The 20904-nt window shown below is 39.3% G+C and overlaps 1 protein-coding gene across 4 annotated transcripts in view; it reads right to left on the reverse strand.

The window, feature by feature from the left end:
* atp8a1 (ATPase phospholipid transporting 8A1) overlaps positions 1 to 20904 on the reverse strand; it is a 90681-nt gene that overhangs the window by 32430 nt on the left and 37347 nt on the right. For all 4 annotated transcript variants that reach the window (XM_086084189.1, XM_086084186.1, XM_086084188.1 and 1 more), the window contains 10 exons: positions 19352 to 19424; positions 17153 to 17258; positions 15988 to 16070; positions 14900 to 14949; positions 14479 to 14548; positions 14165 to 14249; positions 13241 to 13380; positions 10931 to 11069; positions 7139 to 7203; positions 1326 to 1498 (listed from right to left, as the gene is read on the reverse strand). In XM_086084189.1, the coding sequence (XP_085940315.1) occupies positions 1326 to 1498; positions 7139 to 7203; positions 10931 to 11069; positions 13241 to 13380; positions 14165 to 14249; positions 14479 to 14548; positions 14900 to 14949; positions 15988 to 16070; positions 17153 to 17258; positions 19352 to 19424 (984 nt within the window). The remainder of the gene's footprint in view (positions 1 to 1325; positions 1499 to 7138; positions 7204 to 10930; positions 11070 to 13240; positions 13381 to 14164; positions 14250 to 14478; positions 14549 to 14899; positions 14950 to 15987; positions 16071 to 17152; positions 17259 to 19351; positions 19425 to 20904) is intronic.

The raw sequence follows: 20904 nt of genomic DNA on the forward strand, positions 1-20904 counted from the left end.
CGTGTGATGTCCACATTTGGATCTGGAACAGATTATTTCAATTGATTGTTTCCCATGGGAGGAATCGTTTCTAAATGTGAAAAAAAAAATGGAGGTCAACAAGCCTTGCGGAACGGTTCAACTGGACTGGACAGTGAGACTATCATTGTAAGCGGCTCAATTAGGTACAGCCCAATATTAGCCAGTGTGACGCAATAAATGTGTTTTTATTACCTCACTGCATATTACTAAAGTTTTGGTATATGACACTATAAATAAAATGTATGTACAGTGTTGTGAAATCCATGATACGCGCGCTAAAGCGGCCTCATTAAAGCGAAGAGGTGAAGAAAACCATAAACATTACACGCAAAGTTAAATTAAAGGTTTGATGAAGCTCTGAAAACATGGTTCCGACTACAAGCCATAGACCATATAGGTACGTGCTGCTTGACAGCTAAAGTACTTCCTGTTATTTATGTGACTTGGCGAGGTCAATAGTGCACCTCCATAATGTTACAAGTTGACATTCTATATTTACCTGTGACTGTATAAACCCTTTAAGCTTGTGCTGTAAAATTAGGTGAAAACATTTATGGCAAACTGTAAAAGCAGCTCCACCGAAGGAAACGTGTGCAATAATTCAAATTAAGTTTTTAGAAAACTCAATAAGACTAACTGAAATTAAGATTTGTTTCGTATCTCGATTTCTCCCCCACAGTACGATACGTGACTTAGTTTTGAAGCAACTGTGGCTAATAGTTTGGATCTTGCCGATTATGCGACTTCTACCGCAGAAATCAAGCAGGAAGCCTAAATGCTCCGATACTCCGATATCGGTGACTTAAATGAGTGGAGACTGGAGGGTCCACGAGTTCAATGTGCTTTTTCTCTGCTTCATTCTCTTCATATAGTTGAAATAGCTTTAGCATTAGCAGGAGTCATAGTTTTGCCCATTCTGGTCAGAAGATTGTCAGCTTTGGAGGGGTTACGGCCAAATATTGTTGTACAATATGAGTATGCATACATTAATTAATGTAGTTGGTCAACTTAATTTATTTTTCTGTGATTTTTTTACATATGGAAATCCAGTGGAAGGTGTTCTAATTCCCAAACAACTTATCCCATAGGAAATAATGCAAACCAAGAAAATAAAAAAATATTTTGGTATATTTAATCAATTTCACTGCTCATATTGTTCTATTTCTGAAGTCGCAATAAGAACCATTTGTGATCTACTCATCACCTAGTAGCCGTCTGTGGTGGCATCATAATTTTCTTTTATTTTTTAAATGCGTACTTTACGGTGCAGGAGCAGGAGGACCCCCAAATCCAATTCATTCTACCTGCAGCAGATGACGGCCTTGCAGGACAGGGCGAGGTCCAGGAAGTACTGTCGCACTCCGAAGGTGAGCGCATATTTGAGCGTCTTGCCATCAATGATGAGCGCAAAGTCATTTTCCTTGTAGAGGGCATCTCCCAGCATTCCACAGTGGTGGCTGAGGGTCTCCCTTGTTCTCTGCCAGAGAGGAAAACATTGGAAGGCCTTCATGATTACAACAGTGAAATGTCCACAATCTGTATTATTTCTAGCTTGACGGAGTCTCAATCACCCTCTGTTAATTGTTTGTTTAATGGGTTTCACCCAGTAAATCACGTTGGTATGAATTGTGTCCATCTCATTTGCAGATCGATGTTAATGGCAGCACAAACCAGTAAGAGCAATAGCTAACAGATGCCAAAGTACTGTAATATTATTATAAGCGTGTCATTCCTAATCCTGGCTACATCCAGATAAAAGGGTTTTCAAGTTTATCTTGCAAATTGCCTCATGTAGATGGAAAAAAGAAACACATGTACAAATACAATGTTGAATATTATGTGATTAATAAAATGCAAAGATCAAACAAAGGAATTTGAATGATTATAATCCTTTTTTTTTTAGTCTTAGCCACATTTCTAACTTTATCCAAAGACACAATTTGAGGGGGAAGAAGGTCAAATATTGTTTCTGCTTATTCTAATGTTTTCTTTGACTTGCAATCCAAATGGATGAAAAGCAGAGAAAATTAGATGATGGATGAGTGAACACGGTAGGACTCCAACTGTGCTAACCCTTCACTGTAATTTACAATACCGCAAATATTTAGTGAAACAACACAAAAGACCTCCACTATAGTTTTTTTTTTGTTTGTTTGTTTTTTTAAATTGAAGTATAATACTTTACAATACCACCAGGAGACGCTTGAAGACTTGTTAATTAACGAGTGATGCCTTTTTTAAAGGCATAATTCATTGCCACACTAACTGCATGCGCCGTAGAAAGCGTGATGATAATGAGCGATGGTGAACGTGGGACTAACTAAAGGATTTACTGTCCCGAGTGGAAGCATATGGACTGGAGAGCAGGGGCTCGTGAAATCACCTCTGTCTTCCACCATCTTCCTCACAGATGGTGAAGCACTTAGGAAATTTCGCAGAAGAGTTGATCCTCTAAGGTCGAACACGACCCGTTCAGGATTTTGAAGTGACTTTTCCCAGAGGAAATAATGGAAATAGAAACAATCCATTCTAGGGTGTCACCATCTTTAAACCATTATTAACTGTAAAAGGGAACGCTTTAAGTAATGTAAACGTTCTCAAATGTTATACAAGTGTTAAATAATGTCGATATGAAGTGATAAAACTATGGATGGGTATTCGACACGATCTCCTAATCTATAGAATGAACTTTTATTCAAGTCATTATTTTGTGTCATGGACAACTTTAAACCACTAATTGACCTCATTTCAACCAAAAACATTTCTTTGAGATTTTCAAATGAACTTCTTATTTATTGTATTAAGCAGATGAAATGCACATTGGTCAAGCTCCCACACTTTGAGTTAGGGCTGCTCGATTATGGAAAATATAATAATCACGATTATTTTGGCAATAATCGAAATCACGATTATGCAAACGTTTTTTTCCCCCCGTGCAAAACAAGAAAATGTTTAAGCATTTAAAAATATTAAGACCAATTAAAAAAATAGAAATACTATAATTATGTAAGTTCCTTTTGGACCAAACAGAATTTATGATAATATATATTGATAATAATATATATCATTTATTTATTTATGTTGGCAAAAACTTGAAGTTGGAGTGCATCATGTGTACTGCGCAGAAGGGCAATTTTTTTGGGTACAAAACAAGAAAATGTTGAAACGTAAAAAAACAATAAAACATATTATGACAAATTAAATTATTTGAAACACTATAATTATGCAAGTTCCTTTTAGATGAAACAACATTTATTAAATTAGTTCTTTAAAAATTACAATTAATTTATGAATTTAAACAACTCAAAAATTGGTATTAATAATCTTTTTTTTACGATTATAAGCTGATTTTGTAATTGTGGAGTGTAATAATTGAAATTGTGATTGAATTTCGATTACAGTAATTTCTGGACTACAAGGCGCACCAGACTATAAATCGCGCTAGCTAAATTTGGGGAATACTCAGGTTTGTTACACATATAAGCCGCAGGTGTTTTAATGTTTAAGGTTCGAACGCCCCATTGTGATCTGATGGATAAGCCGCACCTTTGTATTAGCCACAGGGTTAAATGTAAGTGAAAAAAGTAGCGGATTGTAGTCCAGAAATTACAGTAACTGCACAGCCCAACTTTGAGTGTTTGTATTGAGGACCCAATAGGCACTTTAGTGATACTGCGCAATAAATTATTTTTTGTTCACTGGCAATTGTGTTTATATTTGACTGTACTCCCAGGCTCTCCTTTCCCACCTGAGAGGACATAAAAATATAAGTACAGCATTACCTTGACTTACAAATTTACAATCAACCGTAATACCCGGGGGGGGGGGGGGACTATACTGTATGTCCTCATGCAACGATGACGGACATTAACAAGAAACCGGTGGGTTGGTGCGAGTGGTCCGGCCCGTGACAAGGTCCCATATGTCAAAGCGTCCATGCAGGACCAAAGGGAGAGCACAGCAATGGCTTGGCATAACAAAACTCTGAAACCTCAGCTTAAAGGAAATATTTGGACAACATGGCTTTGCGTTTGAGCAGATACACAGCGAGAGAGAGCGAGATGATGGATTAACATAGGAGAAAAGAGCCAAAGAGGACACAAACAGAGAGCAGCTGCGCACATGTGAGCCTTCTGTGTAAAACAGCCCAAAATCAGACATGTCATTTGTTACTGTATCTGCAAGGGGGAACACAACTTTGCCTACATTGTTATTCCACTAACGTTCGACCTCCATTTTGGGTAGAATCCAGTCATCACACACAGTGATGGAGCAGCCATTTCCACCCCCATTAAATTACGCTGTGGAGGTCCAACGCTAATTCTGCATGTCTCCTTCTAAAGACCTTTTGTTATGGCTATAATGAACCATTTAGCCTATGTGAATCGCTAGTGTTTGGTTTTGGGAACGGCCATTCAGAGCCTCCCGTAAAGACTGAGCTCCATTGTTGATACAAGACACTCATGATGTGGAATCTGGATGTTTGCAGAGATGTAAAGTCATCAACTGCCTAAGACGGGGGAGCCACTCCACAATGGGGTTAATCCTGTTAAAATAGACATGTAGTCGCTCAGCTACAAGTGAATGTTGATTTTCAACATTGCAGCAGCGTCATTTCTCCAAAGAGGACATTTTGTAGGATGCTTTGCCAAAATTGGTAATGAGTGAATGACCATTAACTTTTTTTATTATTTTTTTATTTATAGCTTCATTTTAAGTAAGTATGTATTGCTTTATCTCAGTCTAAGTAAAAATAAATAAATAAATAAATAAAATAAAGTGAAAAATAAAAAATGTGGACATAAGCAATGAGGGAGGTCCCGCCATTTTGTGTCAACTTGACAAGGACACTTACTTTTTCGTGATAATTGTGTTGGGTTTTGTAAGAAAATACTGGAGATCATAACACATCTATATGTCATCTCAATAGCTTGCGAGCATTTCATTTTTTGGCCGCCAAATTTTCAGTAAAGTACATTATGTCGACCATTTTGGTGCTATGTTGAGTTTTTTTTTTTTGAAGATGTTGACTTTCTCATTGGTGACAAGCTATACACAGACAAATGTTTCTAATCTCAATAAGAGCTGCAAAGGTTTTCATAAGAATTTCACAGACCTGGAAACGGCATTTGTATTTTTATAAAAACAATATTGTGTATATCTAAGAGCTAGGAAATATTGCAAATTAGAATCTTTCTTAGTACTTTACATTAATGGCTGTAAAATAATAACCTTTAAATCTAAGTGCTGTGAAATTACAAAATAAAACTTTAAATCAGCATGCTGGATATGTTGTAGCAGTTTTATAATGAATATTTCTAGTTGTATATTATAGTGAGAGATGAGTACGGGTGAAGGATTCCATTCACATGCAAAACAATGATAATTTGCCATTACCGGCAAACTGACTAATATGGATGGGAATTTTGTAACTTTTTATCCAATTTCGTAGTGTACTCTTGTGGGAACAAGCCACTTCAAATGATTGAGCATCTGCATTGAAAGTGACCACCAGGTTTCACTTGAGGAATTTCAGACCATGTGAGCTGATGCAGCACAGGGGATGACTAAAATGTTGACAAGCATGTGTAAACCAGTGAGGAGGGAAGACATGCTCCAATTACTCTCTTGTGCAGCACATGGCCGCCGTGAATGAGCAGCCGTCCCCCGTCTGGCCCATGTGTGCGGCGCGGTGCGGACGCTTTCCGCCTTTTTGCGTTGTTAACAAAGTGCCTTATGTAAGCATCTGCTCAACCACAACAGAATGGGAGTTGACATTACAAAGCGCCGAACCGCGCGCTTTATGAATCCACCGACCCCAATTTTTTTTTACTTCAACTCAATTTATCACGCTTAACGAATGGCTGACAGGATGAAGGCAGTCTGTCATCGCCCCTCAACACCCGTCCGCCTTCCTTTACACCCCTCTCCTTGCTACCCCCCCCTTAAGAAACTGAACCAAGATACGTTTAATCTTCGTCTGTGGCCCTTTTCCAGTGCGTAGATTTGCGCTGTGCTGTCTCACAAATGACAGACAAGGCTCTCCTGCCGGGGGTTAACAGACTTCTCCGCGGGGTACCTTACACGCGTTAGAAAGAGATTTAGAATGTGTGCCTGCCGTCGACGGGATGGTGTGCTCCCTGTGGGCACATTCTCAAACCTTGAGCCTTTAGTTTTAAACAGCGCATTGGCGAAGACAGCGGACTATACAGCAACAAAGGAGTTACTGTATTTATTACTAACTCATTAAACATACTATACTCTAAGGCAGTGTTTCGCAATATTTATTTATTGCAAGACGCATTTTGTAAACGTGAAAAGATCTCACCCCCCAAAAAATGCCATGAAAAACGTGGATATATACTGTCTGAAATCATGATGATCTTGTATCAATTTACTTTGAAATATTTCTGTTGTATGGTTTCAGACTCATTAACTGAAGTTGGGATAGATTCCCGAAGCACACCTGATGATCTCTCACGGCACACTAGGGTGCAATAGCACCCTGGTTGGGAATCACTGCTCTAATGTACGGCAATGTTTAATTGTCTGTTTTTTGAAAATGTTGGCTTTCTGCTGTGACAAAAAAAAAAAAAAAACAATATACTAATATAAAACGTTGCTGTTGGTTGAATACTGGCTAATCACCCACATATGTTGTCTCTTACAGAAAAACAAACCCACAATGGTGACTGAAATCACTTAAAAATGACAAAAGTAATCATGAATGAAAATGTACTAAAAATTTACCTAAAGAAACTGAGGTGCCTTCTTTCACAGGATATTCAACTGGATTTAGATCAGGGCTCATCAGAATAATCCCATGTTTTGTCCTTAGCAATTCTTGGGTGTTTTAAGATGTGTGTTTTAGTTCTTTATCTTGTTGGATGACACGTATGCTTCATTTTTGTGTCTGTAAAAATGCTTGTGTGGCTTCTCATTAAGTTCCAGTTTAGTCACTCACATATGTCCCAAAGACATTCTCTCACAAGCGTTGTGACTTGTTTATATGCATTTCAAGCTCACATTATTATGGATCAAAAGTTTGGATGTTTGCTCCTGTCAGTTACATTGTTCATTCTTATCCTTATGAGGGTAGAAAAATAGCAGTACTTACATCAAGTGTGTCCTCGTTTATCACCAGCATGCCCATGTTCTTAGTCAGTAGTTTGCAGGAATGTCCTATGTAAGAAAAACAACGGAAAATGTTTTCACACGTCATAAAAAAAAAGTGTTGTACATTAAAAAAACAACAACAAAAAAAAAACAGTTCTTGTCATAGCTACAGCCATTTAAACTCAAAATATCCAATTTAATTAATTTGCCACAAAAAAATACATAAAATGTGACAACAGAGCAAATGTCACACTCGCAAAATGCAACTTGACCACATTTTTAAGGACACCAGTTCAAATGTAGCCATTCGGAGTCGGGGACATGACTAATGAGTTTGCTTTACAAGGGCTTTTCAACTTCCTGCTTCAATAGGGACTCACAACTCGGGGTTACTTAACATGACTCTCTAGGGAGAACTCCAAGCTGCTAGCTGGGACAGACACTCGGGAGACCAGTCAGGTGGGAGAATGAATGGTTGGAGGCAAACAGAATTCTTCAGTGTAACACTGCAGCTGCTCAAAAAGCAGAAATCTAGCACAACGGACTTCGATGAAATGTGGTCCAGTCAAGGAAAATGTCTTCCAGTTCAAGTCGGTAACATCAAAATGCATAAACTGTAACATGCATTTTAATTTTGTCAAAAACATTTGGTCGTCACCAACTAAAAAAGGTAACAACTCAAAGGCAATTATCCCGCTTCAACAAAATGATGAATATAGAACATTTTTGAAAAATGTTTTTGTCCAATTTTGGATATTCATTGAAATTTGAGAGTTTGCGCCAAATTCCCAGTTTTTAAAGAGGGGTTACCACAAAGCCTTAATTTTTGCATGTGTGCGGGTGGTATTTTCACTTAGTGAGGTTATGCGTAAAAAACACACCATGAAAACGCTATGTGAGGATATAAGAAGGTTTCTCCTCAAATCCACACACCACTGACTGATTTGTTTTTGTAAGTGCAAGACGGGCAAATGTTCAAAATTTGGAAAACGTGTGGCAAATGTCTCCTCCATCTCAACGTCTGTTCTCTCTCTCCGCTCTCTTTTGTCCAATGCTTCCGATTAACGTGTTTACTTTCAGCTGATTTGACAGCGGGCGAACGGAGAATGTCGCATTCCTTGGCCTGTCATCTTCTCAGGCGGAACTAAACAGCGCTCCCGCGGGACTCGAGGAATGTGCAATAACGACATGTCGTGTGATGGCCGCCTCCGCTGTTGCAACAATTAGGGCTTCGCGTTTGACCTGCAGGCTATGAACTGAAAGGAGTTAGAATGGTCAGATAAATACGCAGATTTCGATAGGTCTGTTGTTCAAGTAGTGAATGATGAGCCTATAGAGCATGTCCTGGCTCCTGCTAATGTTTATTGTCGAGCTAACGTTTGGATTTGCAGTATTTATGCTGTGTAGGTGCAATGTCTTGCAATAAAAGGATAATGTATTTCACAATTTGGGCAGTAACAAGCAGAGGACCAATTAGTTTGCTGCGGCCTAAATGGGATGAAGTGAAAACCGAATCAAACAAGAAAAGAAGTAAAGTTTAGTGCAAGAAAATTTGATTGTACTTTTTTTCTGAGATGTGTAGCTTTAGGGGAACAATCATTTTAAAATGTTTGCTTTTCTAAAGGGAAATGAATCAATTTAGTTATAACTGCAGAAAATCTGAATTTGTTATCATTTTAGCTGCATATTTCCATTACTTGAAAAAGGCCTGCTAATTACAAGACATAGGCATGGAAAGTGAATGGAGTGATGTTCCCAATACTGGATAAATTAGCTTGTCAATACGTATATGCAACTTGCACATCAACTGCCTTAAGCATGTTTTGCATGTTGCGTCAGTGGACTGTGATTAGTAGTCTATTTTGTGCATTTGAATATGATGAAGTTTAGCTCTGAGCCTCAATCTCCGTTGTGCTTTTTGTTTTACAGTAATCCCTCACTATTCATGAGGGTCTTGAATAGCAGATTAATCAGAGAATTAAGAAGATGAATCAAACTATTTTTAACATTTTTTTCATTATCGCTGTCTGCTGTCGACTGAAACTGATGACGCGCTCACAATGAGAACATCACAGCTCACTTGTTTTTGGGGTTTGGTCATGTGACGTTAGCAAGGCAAACCTGAGGACACATAGACGTCAAAATGGCCGGCCCGTGAGATGGATGAAATCAGGTGGCTTCATCTGTTTAATTCTTATTCCACCAATGCAATATAGACTAGTGGGGGCGCATAAATTATTGCAAAGACGCACAGTCGCAGCAGCACATGTAGAAAAGTAAATACAAAAAATGTGACTTAAAAATGTTAATGATGTTTTTCCCCCCCAATTAGTGTTTACAGAAATGTTTGCAAACTGATTACTCTTCAGTGGCACTTTCAGTTAACTTTTTCCTGAAGCTGGGGAGAAGCCATTTGCTTCCACTGCGTCCTGGCTCTGACCTGTCCAGAGCGTGACGCACTTTGGCCCTACAGCGGCGCAAACCGCGCTGGGAAGCATATCCCAGAGCAAACAACACCGCCAGCCAGCCACTCTGCTGTCAGAGTAACTATTGCACATCCAACTCTAACTGGGCCAAATGAACGACACCCGCTAATAATGGCGGTTTTTACAAGTTCTGGTTTGACACAAGTCAGATCAAACTGACCTGCCGTATTTTTTTGCCGTTAAGTTGAGTCAACACAGCTGGCTTCTGGTTGATTTATGGTTCGCGGTGCCAAGACTGGCATATGGGTGGTTCTCTCCGCCTCAAAATTATTATTTTTTTTAAACTAAGCGAAAGTCACCCGTGTGCTATGAACTCAAGTACGAGAGATCCTTTTTCAGTTTGGAAAAATTGTAAAATGAAAGTCAATATTGAGAGGGGATTTACAGTGCAACTCCAGTCTAAAAAGGCCGACCTGTAATAGTGGGTCTAGTGATCATGTGCTCAAATCTGGGCACGGAGGGCACAAAGGGCTGATTGAGAGGGGCCACAGTGGTAGGTAGACTCTAAGCGGACAACAGATATCAATTTTCCTGCCATCTTTGTTCACGTGTCGGCTGCCACATTAAAAAACCCAAAACTTGCAGCGTAGCATGAGGAGCAGGAGTGCAATACTAAATGTTCTGCAAGAGTCACTCATTTGCACTTCTGATGCATTCTGTGAGGCCAGAGCGCCCAGAGGGGAAGCAGACATGTACAAAGTGCCCGCTTGTGTACATATGCATGTTATTTACATCATGTCAGTGAGTGGGGCTCATACATCATCTTGTGTTCTGTAACAGATGCTTGTTCTAGATGCATGCAACAGAGAATGTGCCTTGTAGTTTCTTCCACTGACCGGAGAACCTCAAAGAGTATAACGTAAACGTATCAGGTTTAACATCTGTGCGGTAATGTAGGCAAGCCTACAAGATTCAAGTCTTTACGTGGATGCAATGCAAATGACTTTCAGGTCACTACTCACATTTATGTGGGCCAAGCGAGGCAGGTACTTACCAATGCGATGCCATGCATTTCACTATTTAACATTTATTTCAGCGGAGATATCGATAGTTACTGTTCTTTTTGTGCTGATGGGAAAATAGAGGGATCGTTTGAGGCAGGGTAGCTTTTTCAGACGGATGCCCACTATTTGAGGAAATAGAATAAATAAAACAGAATAAATTTCATCACAACTAAGCTTTCTGCTAAAGGTCTTGTTTTAAAAAAATAAAAAGAGAAAAAGATCTCAAGTGACGACTTTTTATCTTTAAGTGGTTAGCAAATTGAAATTGTATAACTCTCCAATTGGTCTTCACAGCCTCCTTACCAATGTTGATGGCCGTTTCCTGTTTATCTCCCGTCAGGATCCAGATCTTGATGTCAGCCTTCATCAGTGTTTCTATGGTCTCGGGCACCTTATCCTGTAACTTGTCCTCGATGGCGGTGGCTCCCAACAACTGCAAGTTCTACCACAGACAAACGGCAGCGTTAATGTAAGAGTCAGGAAGTAAGTGTCTGCAGACGCGAAGAAGGCATGTAAGAATTAGTGGTGTTTTTGTCGTAATATTTGCAAGAAAAAGTTGTAGCATTTTTAGAGAAAAATGACAATTGTAATTTTGCAACAGATTGTATTATTACAGGGACATTTTTAATTGATTAAATAAAAATCTAACAAACGAGTAATATTTTGCAGGAAGAGTACAAGAGTTTTAATATTCAGAGAAAAAAAGTCAATTTTGAGAAAAGTTTTTTGGTCCAATCAAAAGTGTCAGAATTTCAGAAAAAAAGTAATAATTTGTATATTAGGAAACAGTTTGCGCACTAATGTAAATGGACTATATCAATAATATTTGAATAAAAATAAAACTTTCAGACAAAAATTTAATTTTTTAGTCATGTTTTTATGACAAAAATTTCCCAATATGACAAGAAACTTTTTTACCTGAATAAATGAACACTTTTATTGACATTTCTGTAAACCAATCAACAGACAGCAGCTTGTACCTTACATCCAATAACTTTAGGTACAATGGCATTGCAGCTGCTCACGTTTATCAGCCAGAACAGACAGAGCAGATTTGAGGGTTTTGGGGCCAGCTCAGTGTGTGTCTACATGTGCATGACGTGGACACACACAAAAAACAAGAAAAAAATAACAAAAACAGGTTCTTGAAAAACTCGACAAGACCAGGAGGGACACTCTTGAGAATGAGAGGAACAAGACTAGATCTGATAAGTACTTGCAGTGGCTTTGGGCTCTTATGTCCCACTGATGTTAGATGGATTCTTTGAGAATTCCGGGAGAAAAAAAAGACATCACTGGGATCAGGATTACAGCCCCCCAGCCAGGGTGGTACTACAAAAGCCAGCTTGTCAGCAGGGCCAAATGCTGCTCATGTGCAGCTATAAAACATGTGAGGGATGAATTTGTTTATCAGTGTAAGCCAATGTGGAGAGGCTGTATAACGTAGTACACAATAGTCCATGAATATGGGCAGTTTTATGAGATTTAACAGAAGAGCCTTTATGAAAGATTCTGCCTTTACGAAGGTAAAACTGAGTTGTATCTTTAATACAGCGTTCTTCATTGGGTAGTGAAGTCATATATACCTTATTGTAAATAAGCTTAGTTTGTATTCTAAGGTCTCAGACCTCAAATTTGAGTTTAGCTGATTTAGAAGTAACATAATGCATCTTTCCTGAAGTTATCTTATGAATTCAGTCGTAAGTTCATAACTATGACTTAAGGGTTGATATGCCAGCCAACAGTGTTTGATTGTAACTCCACTGCGCCCCCATGTGGCTCTATATGACATTTTATACCATAACCCAAAGAGTAATCTACATAAACCCTTTGACTTGCCCATTTTAAGCAGTGCACATTACATTTTCCCCGTTGGAAAATGTCGCTGTTTATTTCATGATAGATTGGTTCCATTTGCATGTGTGTGCATGTGTGTGTGCGTGTAGTGGTAAAAAGTGCCAAGTGGGTGATTAACGACTGCGGCCTGCCATGTTTGACTGGCGCTTCCTACTGGACCCACCTCTTACAGCCAATTACTCGCTTCTGATCTCACACAAACATACACTTGGAATTTGCTCCGTTATCCATGGTTGATTACATTGGCCAGCCTAGTCAGTCTTTTACAGTTTAGTTGAGTCTGGTGTGGAAACAGAGAACTTTATGGACTTAACAGATCATATTTCTTGATTTGTCTTTAATAACTTTTTTTTTTACCCACTTCACTCATAGAATTGTTTTTTTCTCCCTTATAGGTCTGCTTTATTTCTCTTGAACCAAAAATGTAAATGTCCTTTAAGTCCAAACATGTATGTAAACATGGTCATGATAATATTGCTAAATATAGCAATTTGGTAACTGATTGATTTTGTAAACTAGGGCTTCACTGTTTACATCTATACAAATTTGAATGAATCGATCAAATTGATTAATTGCGCAGCCATAGGGCCCTGTGGGGGGAAAAAGACAGTTATGAAGCTGCCACAGCAATGCCACTACAGTGTAGTCATGCATTCTTAATTAAAATGGCCATCTTGTTCACCTCCTCTTACATAAAAAAAGAAGAAAATATATGTTTGACTGCAATAGAGGTGTATTTGTTTCATTTCACCATACCTTCTCGATGAGTTCATAGCTCTCCTCCATCTTGAGGGCTCGATTCTGCAGGGAAGTGCAGGCTCGGTGGTGCATCTCCAGCCACTGCTGATAGGACGACTCGCTGACGTCTGTCACGGCGAAGCATAGCGTGCGCAGGCCTGGAGGGCAACAAGGACAATGTGATGCCTGCAATTTTTTTGTGTTATTTTGATTGAGTGGAGTAGTATATTAATTAACTGTGTTGTACTAACAACATTTTATTTGTTTTTAATGTTTATTATTAATAGAATTATTTTTTAATCATTACTACTTCATCTATTATTGTTATTTGATTCCATTGTTTTTTTTAATTAATATAACTCACTTAGACATTTCTATTTTATTGACAAAATTTCCCTTTTAATCTACAAATTACCATGACTTAAGACATTATCAGGACACCTCATTAGATGCATGTTAGCATTCTGCTGAAGATGACTTTATGATTAATATACTACTTAGTAGAAACGAGTGTACAATGCACTTATACATTTCATCCCCATTAAGGTTGTGAGTACTCCTATCCCATCCCAGCGGACTTTGGTAAAGAGACAGGATACTCCCAGGACTGGTCGCTAGCCAGTAACAGCATTATATGCACACGTGCGCGGTAGATATATTATAATTACATTTTCAGAGGATGGTCCCAACAACTGTAAAGACCTTATTAACAAGGTGTCCTGGTTCCTGTAGCTAGTGTACTCTAAAGTCATACCACTTGTGTGCCACCAGGGGACAGTGTAAGCACAGAAGCCCTTGAAAAAAAAAAAATCCTATTTGGATGCAGTTATCAAGAAAATGAATAAAAGCAAATACAAAAAAAAAATCAAAATGTAAAATTTGACTGGCCCGGTGGAAGAATCAGTTTTTTTTACTTCAGCTGGGGCGGGGGGTGACACTCACCCTCAGTAGCAAACTGCTCCAGATGTTTCAACGTGATCTCTTTGTAGCGAGAGCTGTCTGCCAGTCTGTCATAGATCACCGTGTCCTGAAGACAAACACATACGCTCATTGACAAATGACACACAAATATGTATCAACATGTGTTGCTTATGCTTTAATAGCCATAAACTGCTGCAGAAAGTAGGCATCTCTATGATGTGTGGTTTTAGAGAAATTGTTTTCCACGCCTGTCTATGTGGCGCTGATGATGATGAGGAAGGTGATAGCGGCGGGTAAGTATTGCACATCACCATGGTGACAGACAAGACACTCACAGCTCCTTTGCAGTAGAGGCGGATCTTTCCGGATGGCGTGCGCATGATGACTGACATTCTCTTCCTCGCACTGTGCGAAAGAAAGAAAGAGAGAGAGAGAGAGAGAGAGAGAGAGAGAGAGAGAGAGAGAGAGAGAGAAGGTGACATCTTGAGGTGTTACAGCCGACAAATTATCGCACACAGTTTGAGCACAGCATGTGGTGGTTAAAATTAGACAACACGGAGGTGGGTAACCCTATAGTAAGAAACCGTTACAGAACATAATAATATTGAAATGTACAACAAAGGCTCGGATTAAAAAGAATTGCAATGCGCGAGACAACAGTGACAACATAACAAAAAATTCCAAACTCAAAACTAACCATGCTCAGTTCGACGCAAAAACACTAATAAAATGACTCTCTCTGTATTCATAATGTACCTTGTAAACTCCAGCACATGAAGCAGCTCATACTTCTCCTCGCTTCCCATCTAAAATCATCATAGAGACAACAAGGTGGGATTCAATTAACATCTCTAATTGAAGCAACCGCAAGGCATGAGAGCGATTAAGCCGATATGGAGAGCTAAGACGGGTCTGATGAAGCTGCAGAAATTACAGCGATGTCTCAGAGACACAATGTTCTCTGGAGCAGAGAAAAGGGCAAAATGGTTCTGGCCTCTCTCCGCCTCGAGTGCAATCATCAGGTTAGCCAATTAAAGGAACAACAGGACGGATGACCTGCACACTCTGCAAACGCTCAGACTCTCATCATCGTAGACTTACGGTACTGCATTATTTCTTAGAAAGGCTGTTTGTTTTTTGGTGTTTGTTTTTATAAGAAACCACGTTTTTTTTTGTAGGGATGACCATTTCATGAAACGTGACGAAACATGAATATACACTTGAAGCGCTAAAGTGTTCCAGTGCACAAGCCAACTGTAACAAAATAACAAATTTAGCTCTTTTAACTTATATCAAGGATGCTAAGGTATTAGGTGTGCTTACTTTGGAGAACCAAATTCTATTTACGGGAATAAGTCACTATGGTATTGAAAAAGTTGTACTTAATGTAAAATTGTATTTTAATGTTGCCAATGGTAAACTAGATTCAATTGGGTGAATATAGTCGTTAGGTATCAAGGTGCTACTTTTGCTTTTGCAACCTTGGGAACCCCACTCCGCAGAATGTAGTGTTGTACAATGTAAGGTATTACACAAAAACTTTGCACTCTTGATCTTCCTTTCTTGCTTGCTTTTGTATAGCATACAATACACTCTTTGCCTAAAAGGGCTATTACGCCACAACATCAAAGTTATTTGTTTAGCAGTCAATGGTGCTGTTTTGCCTTTTGTGCCATTACAATGAAACTATTTATCAAAATGCACTAAATGTTGCACTCTATTTTGTTAGCTATAGCAGACATTGCAGTTGATGCATTGATTCAATCCCACATGCTAGAAATAAATACATAAAACTGTGGGCACATCCTAGTGTGTATATTTGTATTGCAGGGAATTAAACATACCATTTCCACAATGACGGTGTCTGGCGTTCTACCAGAGAACACAAAACCCAGGTTGCGTGCGGCTCTCACCAGAGCGCTTTCATCTTGGAAATAAAGAGAAAGTAAATAAATGGTATACACAAGCAGCCAAAGCCCGGATATGTTTTCATAACGAGGGCAGTGTTTGTGGACCAGGTATCTTGTGGCTGGGCTTGCACGAGGATGCTGCAGGGTGAGAAAAAGCTATCTGCTTGTTTTTTTACAGTTCACTTAACAAGCTCATCCCCCACTTCACTTCAAACCCCAAAGCTCCTCCACACGAACACCATTGCTGTACGCAATCAGGCACAAAATAAGCACAGAATGTCACATGAAGTAACAGCGTCACGTTTTTTGGTTATTGAAAGACAATCTTCCTTCCTACTTATCACATGTGCAAATGTACAGCATGTGTAGTAACACTAATATCATTAATAATATAATAACATGTTTGACGACAGATTCGCTAATTCAAGTTTCAGCAAATCTTATTCCCTCGTCTTATTTTGGGGAAAAAGAGTCCACTCAGTGTTTACACTCTGAGCAGCAAACAATGCCTCAAGGGATGGTGACATTTTGCAATTCCATTAAGAGTGTCCTTTTATTTTATTTATTTATTTTTTGTACATTTACATAGCACTGCTAAGGGCACCAGGCATGTTTCAATGCAATGCTGCAAACAAGCAAAGGCTGCAAACATTCAACAAGGGGGTTTATTTTTCTTAATCTCTATTTCATTTGTTTCTACTGTTTTATTCATAACTAAACACCGTTTTGGGTTTTTTCTTTCTATTCCTTCATGTATGTGTAAAGACAGATTGATACTAAAGTGAATGTATTTGTTCCGGGGCTAACTATAAAGATGTGGTTCTTTTGAAAGAAAATCCTTAACTGACAAACAAGTATAAAGACAAGTTAACCACTGCTTGATAAAACTATTCACACTTTTAACATGCCTAACAGATGTGTAATGAAATATAAACAGAGAAGTTACTATTGGCAATATATAGGTATTGTTGAAGTTAATGTCAATCTGTACTGTGTAGTCATAGTTTGACTTTGGAGGCCCCACTGTTCTTTCAACTTCCATACATGCATACACGTAATCGGCTATTTTTACATATGACACGGGGAAGGTGTGATGTACCTGGGGACGCTGCCTGGTAGGTGATTTTTCCATCATTGTGCTCGGGGACTGCGGTGTGGCAGATGGCCATCATGGTCATGAACTCCAGGATGACAGCAGCTGTGGGCTACAGGAAAAGCTACTATGACCTTGGATTATCAACATAATACATAATATAATGATGCAAAAAAAAGAAGATAAAAATATGATTGAAATTAGGTGCCAACATTGGGTTTTAAATGAAGCATTAGGCAAATAAAACCTCAGAAGAATGGGTATAAAAAGCATTACAATATTAACCTACGAATTCTCGCATTCATTTTTTTTTGGGGGGGGCATTACTTTTTCCCTTACATTTCGCATGGCCATTGGAGGACGTAATAAAAACTCAAATATATGCTAATAGGATAAAGGTTTCCTTTCCTTGCTGTAGACAAAGCATTGCTCCTGTGAACCTTGAAAACTAAAGTGCAGTCTTGCATCACCACTTATAACCTTTCAGACTACAACCAACAACAAATTGTTCACCACAAATCGATATTCAATATGAGAGAGGAGAGAAGAGGATTCAGAGAAAGGTCTCATGGGTGTTTTAAGAGCACACTTGTCTAACAGATTTGTTACTTTCATCATCTTTGCATCACCCCCCGAACAAAAACTAATGTGCTCTGAGGATAATTACTTCATTACTAAAACCTCCATTTGTCAGGTTCTCAAGATAGTAGTAAGCAATCAACATGAGGGGAAAAAAAATGGCCTAATCTTATTTTCAAGGCATTTTATTTTCATTCTTATTCGGTACCAGAAATCCACATCTAGTGGACTGGCTATTTACACGTTAGATTTTTTTAAGCATTAATCTGGTTTCCCCTTTATGGTATATACAGTAATATATATATATATATATATATATATATATATATATATAAAAAAAAAGTATGTCCACTTGTATTGAAAATTGAGAGTGAATTTACAGTGCCTCTGCGGGTCCAGCCAAGTAGCACTTGGATCGATTAGTTAATTAGTTGAGTAATAGGTCGTTCACAAATAGCCAAACTACAATTTTAATCAGTTTTCTTCTATCTCATGTAAACAAAAATATTAAGTTTTGTTTTAAACATACATGCACTGATGTACATAGGTGAGGCACTCAGTGTCTGTGTTTCCAAGGGTGTTTTCCATGTCAAACTAAATTGTGTGCACACGGTCGGGATGATTAAATCTGCTTCTCTGGTCGCCCATGGCAACCCTGTCCTGTTACAAAAGAGAAAATGAACAAGGTAGTGGCGCTTTGTGTGTGTGTGTGTGTGTGTGTGTGTGTGTGTGTGTGTGTGTGTGTGTGTGTGTGTGTGTGTGTGTGTGTGTGTGTGTGTGTGTGTGTGTGTGTGTGTGTGTGTGTGTGTGTGCGTGTGCGTGTGTGTGAATCAAAGGGTCTCTTGAAAATGAAAGTACACAGTTTCTGTTACAGTCCAGGTGGCCATGAAAGCGCTTTTGTCTTGGTATGCTAATCTAGTTTGGGTTGACAGGTAGGACGAAGGTAGTCGAAGGACGAGCCACTGTGTGTTGCATGAATGTATGAAGGCCAAAGCTTAAATCGGGGTTTAGCTTAGGCTTGTAACTATGAACGTTATTATGCAAATGAGGGCCTTGACAAGTTCAAGCGCAAAGAGCCGATGGGACGGTCTCGTTGGTGAGAGAATACTCTGCTGTCAGCAATCGACCCAGACCCCTGACCCCCACTGACTGGTGGGTCGTCGCCTTCTGTCACAGTAACGGTGACGGATGCCTACTTTCAACATGGACGGTGTGGGAAAAATTGACGGGGCCAGTAAAAAGACAGTGCTTGGACTCAAGAGAACGTGTAAAGCACCACGGGAGAAGTTTATTTTTGTCGTTTAATTCTCTTCTCGTGTGATGTCAAAGCTCAACAGACAGTGAGCAGAAAAAGTGCTCAAACGTCATGTCACTTAGAAAGAAGCTAGAACAATAAATAGATAGCTACAATAGAGAGAACAATAGCTGGAATGAATGATAGAACTATATAGATATAATGATAGAAAATAAGAGGTGGGGTACAAAACCATACGTTCAAGGCTGCCATAACACACAAGTACCGTAAACCCAAGGGGTTTGGTATCAAGAGGATAGTATACACATTTTGATCCCACATCATGTTTTGTTCTGAGCAAGAGACGTAACTTGACAGGCGACTTTACTCACATGATTACTTTGGAGGTTTTCCAGCAAGCTCGGGTCAACAAATCCGGACTCCTCTGATGAGTGCGTGCTGTGCCTAGAAAAAAGGATACAACAAATGTCAAACAACAAAAGAATGCACCGGAAAAACTGTGCAAATGACAACAACTGCAATATTGTAAAATGGGACCTAAGACACAGGTGGGGGACGTACGGCCAATTATACGGTATTGGGAAAATAGAAAAAGAAGATTAGCTTCTTCCTTCTTCTTTTTTTAAATACTCATAATAATAATTGACCGTGCCACTTTTTGACCCCTTTCTTTTGTGTTAGCCAAGTAGGAAGCTATACAAAGGTAACTTCCATGCTACAAAATATCATCTCACATGCTGTTAATATTGCAAAACAGCCCTTAAAAAGACACCAAAACAAAGCCAAACTCAATAAAGGATTAGAAACAGCATTAGTTCCCTATGAGTAAAATAAATGTTTACTGTTACAAGGAATAATTCATGAGAAAAACACACTGATCAAATCTTTAATGACCAGAGAGTTTAAAGCTATGGGGTGCTTTTGGTTAATAAAATAAATGATGTATTTCATTATCCCTGCAGGTGTATAGTGTTGGCCTGTCTAGCGGCCACTCGCCGGCTGTCCAGTGGCAATTGATCCACCATTCCGTGATGAATGGCGTCCTATAGATCAAGCCGACAGCAGCTTTTGTCCGTGGTACAGCAGACTTGATAGAAATGTTACCACCAGTGGTTGCCATATAGAGGGGGCCATAGGTCTTCTCGAGCTTAAAGGGCCGCGCTCGGATGGCCACTCCCATTTGTGCGGGAGGGCAGAAAACTCACAGAGACGCTAACGATGCAAATTAAAACAAAAGACGAGCTGGAGTCAATATGGTGGACATCACCTGAGGTCAGTGGGAAGATTTATTGAAACACACCTGGGAGGCAATCAGGGAATTATGGCTACATCTCAGAATTTGCAGTCATTGTTTAAGAAATGTTGAGCTAAAATGAAAAGGAAATTGCGGATTTGCTTAGCTTAGCTCCCAAACCAACCGTACCTTTGCTAGTTGCGGCCAAGTGGCACAGTCCATTTTGCCTCCACTGATTCAAGGCACAATTTGTGTCACACTCACTCCAAACAAGCTTCACAGTTTGCTAATGCTACAGAAGATTGCAGATGTTGCTGATCATGATGCAAGTATGACCACACACAGTGATGCTACATTGCAGGGGGTTTTACTCATTAACATTATTTTATGCTAATGCAGCAACAAGGGCTGAGTATGATGGCCCGCACAGGAAAAGAAAGGAGAGCCTCTGCGCTCCATTCGGACATCACTCAACATGTTGACAGTCCTGATGAAACCTTTCAGGCTCCAGCGCGATCACTTATTGATTGGCTGCCAGCGCAGCGGGGTCCCGTCACGACAGGAACATGGGCGCTGACGGCTCTCAATCAATTACCGGGGGCTATTTCCAGATTAACCCTTAATATGCTGGAAGCGTGGATGGGTTTGTAACTGACCCGTGGCAGGGTTTTATCATTACGAGATAAGTTC

The sequence above is a fragment of the Leptonotus elevatus genome, chromosome 9 (assembly GCF_054856555.1).
Source record: "Leptonotus elevatus isolate MCC_2025b chromosome 9, RoL_Lele_1.0, whole genome shotgun sequence".
Lineage (NCBI taxonomy): Eukaryota > Metazoa > Chordata > Actinopteri > Syngnathiformes > Syngnathidae > Leptonotus > Leptonotus elevatus.